This window comes from Phyllostomus discolor, chromosome 7 (assembly GCF_004126475.2).
Source record: "Phyllostomus discolor isolate MPI-MPIP mPhyDis1 chromosome 7, mPhyDis1.pri.v3, whole genome shotgun sequence".
NCBI lineage: Eukaryota > Metazoa > Chordata > Mammalia > Chiroptera > Phyllostomidae > Phyllostomus > Phyllostomus discolor.
This window is the reverse complement of record NC_040909.2, coordinates 28,817,781-28,831,841: the sequence shown is the minus strand read 5'-3', so window position 1 is coordinate 28,831,841 and position 14,061 is coordinate 28,817,781. Positions and strand designations below refer to the sequence as shown.

At 43.2% G+C, this 14,061-nt stretch overlaps 1 protein-coding gene across 9 annotated transcripts in view; it reads right to left on the bottom strand.

Moving 5' to 3' along the window:
• NEK11 (NIMA related kinase 11) overlaps positions 1–14,061 on the bottom strand; it is a 216,287-nt gene that overhangs the window by 53,377 nt on the left and 148,849 nt on the right. For 8 of the 9 annotated variants that reach the window (XM_036030649.1, XM_028518308.2, XM_036030651.1 and 5 more), the window contains one exon: positions 2,358–2,418. The exons of the other annotated variant lie outside the window; for it this stretch is intronic. In XM_036030649.1, the coding sequence (XP_035886542.1) occupies positions 2,358–2,418 (61 nt within the window). The remainder of the gene's footprint in view (positions 1–2,357; positions 2,419–14,061) is intronic. 9 annotated transcript variants of the gene reach the window in all.

Genomic DNA, 14,061 nt, shown 5'->3' with positions numbered 1-14,061 from the left:
AACAGAATGTTAAACTTTACATGCTTCCGTGGCTCCCCAAGAGTGATCTTGGGCCCAGAGCGTCAGCCCCACTTGAAAATTGTCGGGAATACAACTTCTCCAGCATGCACTAGAGTGCATTTTCAAAGCCCTGTAAGTAGTTTTGATGCATGCTCAAGTGTGAGAACCACAGATCCAAAGGCTTTAAAGTGACCTTGGTGCATAGAGGAGACTGATAAACTGAACCTGGAATTCAAAAGGGCACCTTCTAATTCAGGATCTGTTGAAGCTACACAGTGCTTACCTGTTCATCCTCTCTACTACCTAGTGACATGAGAAGGGAAAATACACTGTCCCTGTATTAAACAAAAGTAAACGTAAATCTGGTGTTGGGGATGGGGTCAAACCACTGCATAAACATTTTCAGGGCTACAAAATGCACAAGCTGATGCTGAATGTGAGCAAAGTCTAGCTCGATTCACAGAGCTCTCATTTTTATGTGACAAGGCTTATACTCTGACACATTTCAGTGTAAACTGTCCCTCATATTCTGTTAACATTCTGACATATATGAACAAGCACAGTGATTAATTAGCTCGATTATTATAACTGGACAGTTTCCCAAAAATGGCATTATAGCAAAACAGATACTAGCTACCTGGGCAATCGCATCCCCTGTGAGACTATGTGAGGAAGTTTCGTCATGGCTTCTGTGTAATAACAGAGAGAAGTGCCTGGGGTCTGCAATGAGGCTCCAGCTATAAGTACCACCCAGACAGACAGGCATTTCAAAAGCACACTTAGTTACCTCCTTAGCACAGCAGGCAGCGCGTCAGCTCCAAAGCATGCTCCCCCATCGCACCTCCCATTTCTTCCTCCCCACACCCGTCTTAGGTACTAAGCTTTCACCTTTCTCTCTTTCCTAAATCACCACTCATTCTTCTGCTTTCCACCTTCTCAAATTCACTAACAGCCGTGGCCCGCTCCTATGTCCTTTCCTGTCCCTTTGTTCCTGTGGGTTTCTATCATTTATTTCTTGTCTGTCATTTTGTGAGGCTCCAGGCAGAGATAAATGTGTATTTTTATTCCATGTTTCTAATGCTCATTTTTGTAAAATCATACAGTCCAGAAGGGAATTTAGATACCATATCTTCAATTCACTGTTCATTTCTTTTGCAATAGAATCTATCTTTTTTGAGACACAATCTTATATACAGAAATCTAATTTATAAAACAAATAAGAGTGAAACTAATATCTTGGTTGAAGATGGTAAAGGAGCAGGTGTGGTCTCTCTTCAAGTTTTCAAAGATCTGCTAAATGCCTCTTCTGTCCCAGGCGCTGTTAGACTCAGAGACGCAGAGATGAGCAGTGCAGACCTGGCTTCTATCCTGGGGCAGCTCAGTGTCCGCCCCCCCCCCCCACCCTCCCTTCCTGCCCCTAGAGGTCCCAAGGAACCCAGTCTGAAAATTGCTGAGGTAATCTAACTGAGGTCAGAGGGAAAGGGACTCAGCCAAAGGGAAGCCTTCCTAGTCTTCAGGTCCATTCTTGGGAGTTAAATGTGCCTACTAAGTGTTACTGCACATAGTAGTAATAGATCCCAGGAGGACAGTCGGGAGAAAAAGTTAGGGAGCTGTGTTATACTGATGCTCTGCAAACAGAGCTGTGGAATAAGCTAGAAAAAGGCTACGATTTGAGCACTAAGCCCCTAATAAAAGAGTGGTAAATGCTGGCACACCTGCAAATTCAATCTTTATGCCTGCCATTCCCTTCAAAGAGATGGCTTTTGGTCACATAATTAAAAAATTTTAAAATGACAATTTATCATCTAGTACCTGACATTATCACAGTTGTCTTCTGGGATTTAAAAAAGAAGAAGAAACTAAGAAATAAGGTTTTATCCTTGGAGCACACAGCAATCTCATATATGGAGACTGACAATGCTAAAGAAATTTCAACGTCGTTTTTCAGACCAAATCTCTCCCAATAACTAACTGACCTTCAGGGTGATGTTCCTTTCAGCTGGCCTGAATACGATCTGTTTCTACAGGGGGAGTGAGGAAGACAGACTTCTCTTCACAGAAACCTGTAAAACCGGATAGTGAGCACTGCTAGGCCACCATTTTATCACAATGATCACCGAATTTCAATTATTTCATTCTCGGAGACCGAGGGTCACTAACATCAATAATAAACAATTCTGCTTTGAGACTCCCGGGTCTACAGGCAAGACACTCAGACTCTGTCAGCCTCAGTTTCCTCACCTATAACAGAAGGAGGTTGGACTAAAATATCCCGAAGATTCTTTCTAAGCTTTCTATTTCCTGAATGGTCCACTGGAATCAGTAAGTACCTTTATATTTGGAATAAAGAAACTTACCTAGAGAGGTACAACCCAGAACGCTCTCCAAACACCTGACCAGCGCTTCAACATCGCTGCCCTGTTGAAACAAGACAGAGTTACTGCCCCCAGATGGTAGAAGGATCTCTAATGACATGAAAAATGTTTTTGCCGCATTGAGGCCCAACAAAATACACAAAAAATCTGGTTGCAACATTATTTTACAGTACGATCCCATTTTTAAAAAAGCAAAACATGTTTCTCTCTCTCTGACAGGGAAAACAGACACTAAAATGGTAACGGTGGTTGTGACTACAGGGTGGGGTCTCGGGTGATCCTTATTTTATCCTTCGTGTGCTTTTGCCTTCTCCAAATTTCAATAATGAACAAACGTTACTCACTTAATTTATAAAATGATAAACGCTATTAGAATTTAACAATAGTTTCATGCCATCTACAATGTACTCAATACAGCAGAAACCAAGTGACTGTTTTTTTCCTGGAGAGTATCTCTACCAGATCTTCTTTAAAACTGTATGGCCTTCAGGAAGTCATAAATCAAAGAACTATTTACCCTATAAATCTAGTGCTCTTATTTACCTTACCCCTCAGTAAGAGTCAGACACCCCTATGAAGGTTTGGGGAGGCCCCAGAACTGTATTTGATAACATTGTCTTTAATACAAAGTGAATATCTGTTCTCCACCCAGGAGACTGGAAATATCTGAAACAGCATCATAATGATCTGGGGAAGTAGAACTTCTTAATTACTTTCAGGTTTGTGTTTAATCTGAGAGAAATTAATAACTTATGGCTCACCTGCTCCATTTCAAAACAAGCAACACGTTTTATATTGCAGTAATTTTGGATTTTAGAAAAAGTGTACTGTAGTATAATAAGCTATTTGAAGCATTACATAATTGTGTTGAGTTTTACTTTATAACATCTGGTGGGGTTTGGATGGCCACTTTTTATGCATGTGGTATAATCCAGCATCATCTCATGTTTCAAATGTACAGACAAGGGAATGATGAGGCAGAGATGCCTGGTCAATGCTGGTCAGTGAGGTCAAAAGCACTAACTGAAGACCATGGTGCCCAGCCCAGGAATAGGGGAGCAGGGTCCAGGCACAGAAATAGATGAAGAAAAAAAAAAGGTAGAGTCCCTTTCCCCACCTGTTGAGCTGGCCCTGTAACTTGCTTTGGACCACACAGAATGCCACAGAGGTGGTGCTGTGTGAACTCTATGACTAGACCTTAAAGGGACCACGTAGCTTCCATTTTTACTCTCTGGAAGTCAACAACTATGTAGAGTGGTCTAGGCAATTCTGCCAGAGAGATCACATGGTGAGAGGCCCTAGAGTATGAGAGGCCCCCAGCCCATAGCCGGCACCAACTGTCAGGCATGTAGATAAGGCCATCTTGGACCCCAAACCATGCTCTCAGCTAAACGAAGCCACACACGTGACTTCAAACAGTACCACATGGAGCAGAACTGTCTCGTGAGTCCAGACAACTCACAGGATCCTGAGAAACAATAAGTCATTGTTTTAAGCTACTAAGTTTTGAGCTGTTTCATTACACAGTAAAAGATAACTGAGACCCTAAACAAATGAAGGTCACTGACCAACTTTTTCCATTTTTTTTTGTCCCAGCACCTAGCACAGCCTGTGGCCCATGACAAATGCTAAATCTGCGCAGGACTCTTCCAGCTTCTGTGATTTGCAAGGAAGTCAAACAAGACTTCAACTTTGGCATCCAACATGGCATCAACTTTTGGGCTACAGCCTACCTATGCAGTGGGTTCTCCCCTGTTGAAGGTACATCATTACTTGGAAAGTGGAGGAAAAACATCCTGCTTTTTAATTCTGTAGCCTTGGTCAAGCCTGTTAACCTCTCCAAGCTTGTTTCCTTAAATGTAAAGTGAGGAAAATAACGGCCTCTTTCTCACGCAGGGCTCTTATGAGAAGCAATTGAAATAAAAATCCTTTAGCACAGTGTGAGGAGTGTTGGTGAAACCCAATGGATGGAATAAGAGCGCTGGATAGGATGAGATGAGATGGGAAAGGGACAGAGACACGATGGCTTAAAAGTTTCAATCACTGTGCTGTCGCTGAGCACGGAGATTCTCAATGAGCACTGGAGCTGAGTCAAAGCGACAGGGTCATCAGGAGTCAGAGGCAGGGCTGTCGGGGCACCTGGGTGAACTGGAAAACATCAGTGACATCTTCCTACACAGAGGCTGGGAAACACTCTACAGGGGTGGGTGAGGACAGAAATAATCTCAATAATATAGAACAAATGATTGATTGAATAAAAGAACATTAAGTTTTATTAAGCTCTTAATATGTACCATGCTATGCCAACTTACCTGTATGAATTTATTTAAACTCTACCAGGTGTGCTATTTTTCTCCCCATTTAATAGTTGAGAAAACTGAGGCACAAACAGGTTCCATAAGGTCATGCAACTAGTAAAGGGGGAACAGGCAGTGTGTCTCCAGAGCCTGAACTTTCTTGGCCCCTACACTGCACCCACGTATCGCAGAAGGCAGGGCCCTGACCCAGAGGAGCTCATGATGCTGTTGGAAGGAGACCGGAGAACAATTCCTTGCTATACACGAAATAAAATGCAGCCCGGAGACAAAGCACAGCTAAAGAGGGGTTCGGTGGGGAGGGGTGGGTTCTTCACCAACAGCTTCCAAATTCAGGTTCTGAAGGAGAGTTTAAGCAGAACATTGATCCTTGGTCTAAATATGGCCTCAACATGAGGGTGTGCATTCTCACGGTGAAGCAAGCGAGTATAGTCATGGGCCATGAGCACACCTGGGGCCGCTGCTAACTTCCCTCCCTGCCCCTGAAGACTGTGACCCCAGAGGTTATGAACAACGACTGACTGAGCCGAACTTACATGTTCAACAAGGGACACGTCATTTTCCCCACAGGCTGCAGATCAGAGCATACAGACCAAAGCCTAGTGAGACACTCCAATCGTCCCCGAGATATGAAAACTGAAATACCACCAGACACTGCCCAGTGTTCCATAAGAGGCAAAATCTCCCGTGGTTGAGATTCACTGATCTATGTACGTCTCTATTTCTTTTTTTTTAATTTAATTAATTTATTTATTTTTAGAGAGGGAAGGGAGGAAGATAGAGAGAGAGAGGGAAACATCAATGTGGGGTTACTGGGGGTCACGGCCTGCAATCCGGGTATGTACCCTGACTGGGAATTGAACCTGTGACACTTTGGTTCGCAGCCTACACTCAATCCACTGAGCCAGACCAGCCAGGGCTACGTCTCTATTTCTACATACATATTTTTCTATTGGTTAAATCTGAAACAATTTGAGGATCAAAATAAATGATATTAATAAATTATAAGCCATAGAATAAAACAAGATGCCAACTGTACCTTTAAACATTTAAATGAAATTTTCTCTATTTTGACAAAGGGAGAACTTATTGGATTTTTTTACATTAAATCACAGTTTAGGAAAGGAATTAAAGAAATTGTGTGTTGTGTTACAACTTAATTTAGCAACCAACTCATTCCTAGTGTTCTAGAAATTATCATTTAATTGAACACATAGGACCCCAGACAAACACACCCACCTCCACGAGAAAAGGGAGGAAAACGGAACCAAATTTCGCACCTCTCTGCAGTGTTTTCTGGTGTTCGGCACCGCGTTCGCACTTCAGCAAGAAGTTCACTCATGGAAAACCTCTCTCAGGAGCACATTATGGCCGGAGAAATGCAGGGCTCATGCTGTTGACCGGAACTTTTTCAATTTCCTCACTGTTTTACAGATTTAAATTGATATCTTCTGGAGCTAAGTAGCCTGTGAGAACCACCACATCTTGCTAGACGCCAAGTTACGGTGCCACCAGCCTTCAGTCATTTCCGGCAAGTGCCAGAAGCTGATTTTTGAATGTTATGAAAATAACCAAATGTCTCCTTTGCTAATGAAGATGTTCTCCAAGTCTCCCTTCCCCATAACTACTGACCCCTCTGTAACAGGAACATGCCTTAGCGGCAGGAGGAACATTGTCTAAGATTCAACTCTGAAAAACCATTGCACACATTCAAGTTCAGTCAAACACCCAGATTTTTTCAGAAGCAAATGCAGCAAATTAGCTAATGAATTAGAAATTGCTTCTAGAGGGAAAAGGGTGACTGTTCTTAAGAGGCCCAGTTGGGTCTGTAATGTGCATGATAATTAGCAAGGCCTGCCCCGCAGCCACCAAGGAAGCTATGATGTCTGGAGCAACCTCTCCTCTTAAACATGTTTGTATGTGTGCTTTAAAATAATATGTCCTTGAGTGGTTCCTATTAATTTTTTAATCTGGAACATATGTAAAAATATCAAAAGAAACATCATCAGAATTCCATGGCTATTAACATATATACATAAAAATACAAGATCTATCTGGACAAAGCCCAGCCATTGTTAATATAATGAGAATGGTTTGTGTGAATGTTGTCAAAATAACCGAATGTTTCCTTTGCTGATTAAGATGTTCTCCTAGTCCCCCTTCCCCATAACCACTGACCCCTAACCTGGCCCCATCAATATAACCTGGCAGCCAAGGAGAATGGACTGGAATGCACATGTGTGAACAATGATGACTTCACTGTACTAGTCAGTGGGGGCAGTAGACACCATTGAGTGAGCATGTGCACTGTGTGGCCATCACATTCAAAATGACTGAGTGAGTAGAGCAACCAAATCTGCATCCAATTTTGTGTTAAGCTTGAACATTCCTCCATGGAAACTATTTGAACGATTCAGAAGGCTGCAGTTATGGGCAACTGGTAATTGCCAACTTCATCACGACAACTGTGTGAGGTCCCAAGGTGCCCACTTTGAAGGGGACTGAGGTGTCATTGTCCTATGTACAATGTTTCTTGTATCTTATTCAATAAATGTCTCCATTTTTCATATTACGTGGCTAGATACCTTCTAGAAAGACCTTGTACATACACATATTTAGTCATTCTTTTCTACATAGATCTATCTTTTAGATAGTTGAGATTATAGTATAGATTTACGGCATACATAGAATATATACATGTCCCATGCTATTAAAATTTCTTCAGAAACATAATTTTATGGTTGCAAAACATTATACTATAAAGCCTCATCATATTTATTTACCCATGCCCCTCTCATTGGGCATCTAGGTTGCTTTCACTTTTTGTTGTAATAATGCTGCAATGACTGCCTTTGCACAGGCATGTCTGCCCATGTCTATTGCTCCTTTAGGTTAGCCATTCAGAAGGGGAATTACTGAGTCAGAGTGTGAACTTTAGAAACCATCGTCTTTCTCTGCTCTTGCCCTTTTCTTCGCATTCCCAACCATCCCAAGCAGTACATTTTCTCCACAATGAGCTGCGATGCCCTCACACTTTTTCATCCTCCTCTCTATTAAAACCTGCTTTCTCTCAAGAAAAGATATTACAGATCCATTAAAGCCAAGATGATTGATAAGGCTCATGCATTCTCTCAGGAGATTTGTGTTTCAATAAGGGATATAACCTCATATTGGAGGAATTAATTTTTAACAGCAGAAGTTTAGGCAGCGTGTCGAAGGAGGAAGTCAGGTGGTAGCTTCACAGGACCGTAGAAATCACAGGGCACAGATTCTCATTTAGTTATCAACCACTCCTGTCTAACTGAACAGTCTGGGTTATCTCCTCACCTTAGAGCTGGTGAAAGATTCACTATGCGCGCACACACACACACAAGTGCCACTTCACTTCAATCCAGCTGTCTTCTGTTCAGGAGACTTTCGTTAAATATCCCTTATGTTCCAAATGTATGTGGACAAGGGAGCCAGGTGCAGCCTTAGCCCACCGCTTTGGGATGACAGACAGTCCATTCGTATGGATGGGAGCAAGCACACGAACAGAGGCTGGGAGGGATGGCCATGTTTTCCTAGGGTACTCCTGCCTATACTCTTAGCGATTCACTGCTCTTTGATCTGTAAATTCCCCCCCAAATTTCTCCTGCAGTGTATGTTCTTAACCATCAGGTGGCTGGCAGGATTACAGAAGCCAAGCTGAGAAACCAGTACAAAGGTCCTTCTTTTCTATTGAAAGATAAAGAGCCACATATTAAAAGCAAACATGAATCCCATAGCTACCCTAGCTCATGCCACCATCATCTCTTGCTTGAACCATGCAACAGCCTCCATACGTCTCCCTCTGCTCCCACTGTGGCCGCACTTTAATCCATTTCCACCACAGTGGCCACTACTACTCTGCTGCTGTGAATAGAATAAACTCTGGATCCCCCACTCCACATACGGAATAAAATCCCGTCACGACTTGCCACACCCTGTGTGATCCAGCCCCTGTTGATCTTTCCAACCTCATCTCTTTCCACTTTCTCTCCCGCTCACTGTGCACAAGCCACGTGAACCTTTTTCCTTCAAACACAGCGATCTCTCTCCCTCCTTTGGGCTTCTCATTGGCTGAGAAGGCTCTTGCCTCACAGACTCATTCACATCCTTCCGAGTTCAACTTCATGTCCTGCTCAGAGGTTCCTGAGCATCTGTCTACATTGGGTTTCTACCACCACTTGGGTCAACCCCATCACAGTGCCTGCTTGTTTCTTTGGGTGCACTTCCCCAAAGGCACATTAATACTTGGTTTGTTATCATTTGCTCCGTGAGGGCAGGGGCCAGGCCTGTTGAGCCACTGTTAGCTCGGAGCTGGGCACACACGAGAATGAAACAGACAGCATTTTGGCAATCAGTCACACTCTCACAGTGGGTGGCAGCAGGCCTGTGCCAAATCCTGGGCTAATTTGAACATTGAAATTTAGTCATAGAAAGACAGTAACAATATGATTTCACTTATATATGGAGTCTAAAAAGCAAAAAAACAAACAAAAAAACACCCCACAACAACCCAACAAACAAAACAAAAAAACTCACAGATGAAGGAAACAAAGCGATGGCTGCCAGGTGGGAGGAGAATTGGGGGACTGGGTGAAAGGGCGGAGGGACTGAGATGTGCACAGTGGCGGTCACAGAATAGTCCCGGGGGAGTACAGCACAGCAGACAGTCAATGACACTGTAACAACTGTGCAGTGCCAGGTGGCTACGAGATACATCAGGGGGCTCACTTCCTCAGGTGTGCTGTACACCTGAAACTAACATCATATTGAATGCCAACTGTCATTGAAAAATAAAAATTGTAGTGAGTTTGATGAATTTCTCACTCTCCTTTGAATTGCGGACCTGTGGAGAAAAGTCTAAAGAAGGCAGTGAAAGCAGTGAACGGGGAACTCTTGCACGGAGCAATTCCTATCTTACCCCTGTGGTGGAGAGGTTTCCAATCTGGCTCCATGTTCCTTGGAAGTGGAGCTCTTGGCCTGGTTTCTGCTCACAGATCAGCTTTGGAGGTGAGGTCCTGCAAACATCTGTGCCTGACTGTCCTTAACGTCCTAAGTAGCTGATGATCGCCTGGAGTGCAACTAGGTGTCCTCTTTCACCTAGTAGATATGCAGCTCTCTTACCTGGAGATTCTCAAATTTCACTATGTGTAGGGATTATCTGGTTAAAAATGCAGATTCTTACTCAGCAAGTTGGGGTAGGGCTGATATTCTGCACTGAACAAGCGCTCAACAGCTGTTGATGCTACTGGTGCATGGGCAGTTTGAAGAGCAAACTCGAACCAATATGAGTGATATCAGGACTTAGTTCAACGACAGACTTCTTTAGTGAGCCTGCCATGAGGAGAGTACTAGAAAGGACTGGTCACTGTAGAGAATATTCATTTATTCAATTAGTGTGGATGCTACTCTAACCTGGAAGGAATTGCTACATGCACTTATTTTGCTAACTTAGAACTTTGCAAGTTCAACACTATTGACACTTTGGACTGGGTGACTCTGTGTCAGGCAGAACTGTCCTACGTATTGTATGATGTTTACCAGCATCCCTGGCCTCCAGCCGCCACTACTATGTCCCCTCCCCCAGAGCTGTGACACTACATATGTCCCCAGATGTTTCCAAATATCGTCTGGAGAGCAAAGTCCTTGCTGTGCTAACTTGGAGCCATGGGACTTAGAGTCATGATATTTGTTGCATTCTAACAGATATCTGAGTCCACAGATGAACTGACTACATGTATATCACAACTTTAAGCAAAGTTACATTCATGATCTCTAAGGAGGAGCATCTATGTATTAAGACCCAGACATTTTCCTTTGCTGCATGGCTGCAAGAACATGGCGCCTTTTGTTTGCTGAGCTTCACATTTAAAATAGTGGGATGTCCACACGTGCATGGGGTGAGATGGGGTGTGGGGGGGCAACTATAATTTACATCAAAACCATAGATAATGACACATATTTCATATTATACATAATACACTTAAACCAATAGCAAATCCCCCCTTTACTCCTGTTTTCATCCATGAAATATGTGAGGGACCCACGTATGTAAAGTGTAGGACTAAATATGTTTGTCATGAATCGGAGGATGACATAACTCAAAAAAAATAATCATACTTTTCACTGAAGTCTTCGGGTCAGATACGACAATATTGTGAATCATATCTATATATACTGGATATCGATTAAAATGTTAAATTTGAATTAACACTTTTTTTAATGTTCTAAAACCTTTGTTTGGGCCATTTAAAAACCAACCTGTAAATGTCAAGCACTTCTATTGCTTCCAACTTTGTGCTGATATAATGAGAGAATGCTGACTCCTGGAAAACACAAAAGTCTCCCAATCATAAAGAATTCAGTGGTGTGGAAAAAAAAGTTTTTCAATCCAGAAAGATGACTGTGAGAATTCTTTTGTTGGGATCTAACACTCTGATAGACACAATGGACCAGACCTTCAAAGGGATTCTCAAAAGAGAACACAGCAGTAGAAATGTAGTTTCACACTTTATACCGAGTGAGAGCTACACAGCGTCTTACGTGTTCATCTCTAGTGCGCAGAGGCGAGCGCCCAACACCGTGTCGTGGGTGCATATCGCATGCATCACTGCATCCCGTAAAAAATCCAAACTGTGAGTTAAAAGTTGACAAGATGCTATTTTGAAAACATAAATCCAGCAGTTATATAACCATACTTCTACACCAATATTCTTACTAGGAAAAAAACAAAACAAAAACAAAGCTTATTTAGCATCTCTATCACCCTTATAGTTTCAGCTATAAGTAACCAAAACCTACATGAAATGGCCTAAGCAAAGGGTTTTTGTGTGTTCCCTTTCATGCATCCTGGGGCTCCCCTCTTTCCCAAGGGAGGATATCCTCACACGTTTGGGCCAGAATTGATGGACAAAAGGAGAGGCGCACAGACTGGTGGCTAAGAGCCTGGACTTTGGAGCGAGGCTGCCTGAGTTTAAATCCAGCACTGGCATTTGCTGGTCAAGTATTTTGAGCAAATTACTTAACCTATCTCTGCCTCCATTTCCCCATCTGTGAAATGGGTTTGGTTGAGAGAAGTAAATGTTGGCATTTGTAAAATGTATGGCTCCATGCCTGGCATGTACAGGGTCCAGCACAAATAACGCCCCTTCTTATTACAGAATCATAAGCATGTAATTCTGTAACATAACAATATCATACCATATGGCACTTTAGGTGCAATGTTCAAATTAAAGCTATAAATTATTACACCCATATTATTACCCTACCAAACACACTCAAGCAGGCCTTATTTCTGCCGGACGCTGTATTACCTGTAATACGTTTGATAAACAAAATGCTCAAAAATGTTTGTTGAGTATGCAACCAACATGCACAGCATCTTGGAGTGAACCCAGGTTAACTTTCTGCTCAAATTGCTGGAATGGATATTTCAGTTGAAGAAATCTCCTTCTGAAGCAGGTCTCTTCAACTATTGCCAACAGTCACTTATCCAAGACACTTCAGGCATGGCATACAGTTCAAGCCACCTCAGGGTTTCAGTGCAAAAAGGCAAAATGAGGAAGGAAAGGAGGCTCTGCCATTTCCCCAGGGAACAGAGCAGTGAGAACCCAGCCACGGAGAAGACTCGCCCCAGGAGGTGGGTTTGTTCCCAGTCTAAGGACGTCTGGCCTCCATATGGATGAAGACAAGGCTACCGAGGCAGAAGCCGGAGAGAGGCAAGGTAGAGAGACTGAGAGGATGCGTCCTTCCCTCCACTTCCCTCCCCTTCCCAACCCGAACGTCTTTCATTCACTTGTTCAGTGAAAGAAAGAAAACTGTAAGTTGGCTAAAAACAAAGTATATGTTTAAGAGAAATTCTGAGCAACTCTGAAACCAAGAGTTGGAGACACACAGACGAGAGAGGTTTCAGTTACAAAGTTAGGTAAATGAAAACAATTTACACAGCTCTCTGGGAAGCTGCATCTATGGATACAGACAGAGGTCTAGCGATGATACCTGTAAAATGGTAACTAGTATACAATAACGTGCCCCTTGAGAAATGCGTTGTGAATGAATGAGTGAATGAGTGAATGAAACTAGCTGCCCAAAGACCTTGGTTTGGGATGAGGGCTCAGTTGGGGTACCTCTATCTTCAGACATTCTCAGCAGCCTCCCAAGGGTTCTGCTTCCTGCTCCTGCACTTTGAGGCCCATCCATCTATGTGTCGCACCCTGAGCGCTTGCTCTCCTGGCAGGTGGGCTGACTCCCAAAGGCTGGATAGATATAAGTGCAGACATAGACAGTTTCCGAGCTACAAAGCTGGAGAGTGTCTCATATTTACAGTGGCTGAAAGCTGCTCAGGAAGAATGGGAACTGTTGCCTTCATGGTGTGCTGCCAGGCCTGACACAGTGTTCTCGGTCTGAGGCACAGCCCCCAGCAGGCAGAGGTGTACGAATGTGTACAGAGCGGACATACAGCTTTCCATTACAGCTCCAGTCACAGACAGGAGCTCAGCTTCATCTTACTTGCACCCCAGGTACCTCGTCTCATTCAAGGGTCTCTTATGTCAGTGGAGGTGAGTGTGAAGGGGTGAAGGGGCTGAATCCTTCCCACTCTTGGTAATCTTCTCAGAGTCACCCACGGGAGGAAACCAAGCCACACAGAACCCTCTCCCTACCCACCTTCGTCATTCTGGACTCGCCCCTTTTTTCCTGAGGGACCGCATTTGAGTGTACCCAGGACTTCTTAGAGCTGAAGGTCATGCATGGGTCGCAAGAAGCTGAAAGGGTGGCCTTGGTGCAAGCTAAGGATTTACATGTGTCATTACATGTATATGAATATCATGATTCTTTTTTAAAAAAGTATATTACATTTATTGGGATGACAGTGAATAGAATTATATAGGATTCAGTTGTACAACTCTATAATACACTATCTGTATGTTGTGTTGTGTGTTCACCACCCCGAGTCAAGTCTCCTTCCATCACCGCTAATTCCTCCTATACCCTCTTCCACCTCCTCCACCCCCCTCCACAGTTGTCTGTGTCCATGAGGGTTTTGCTTAATCTCTTCCCCTATTTCGCCCAGCCCCCAAACCCCCTCCCCACTGACTACTATCAGTCTGTTCTCTGTATTACGGGTCTGCTTCCATTTTGTTCATCAGTTTATTTTGTTCATTAGATCCCACATATAAGTGAAATCATATGGTACTTGTCTTTCTATGACTGGCTTATTTTACTTAGCGTAACACTCTCTAGGTCCATCCATGCTGTTGCAAAAGGTAGGATTTTCTTCTTTTTACAGCCGAGTAGTTGAGTATCACAATTCTGTTGAAGGTTCTTTTGTAGTTTTTCTTCTCTTA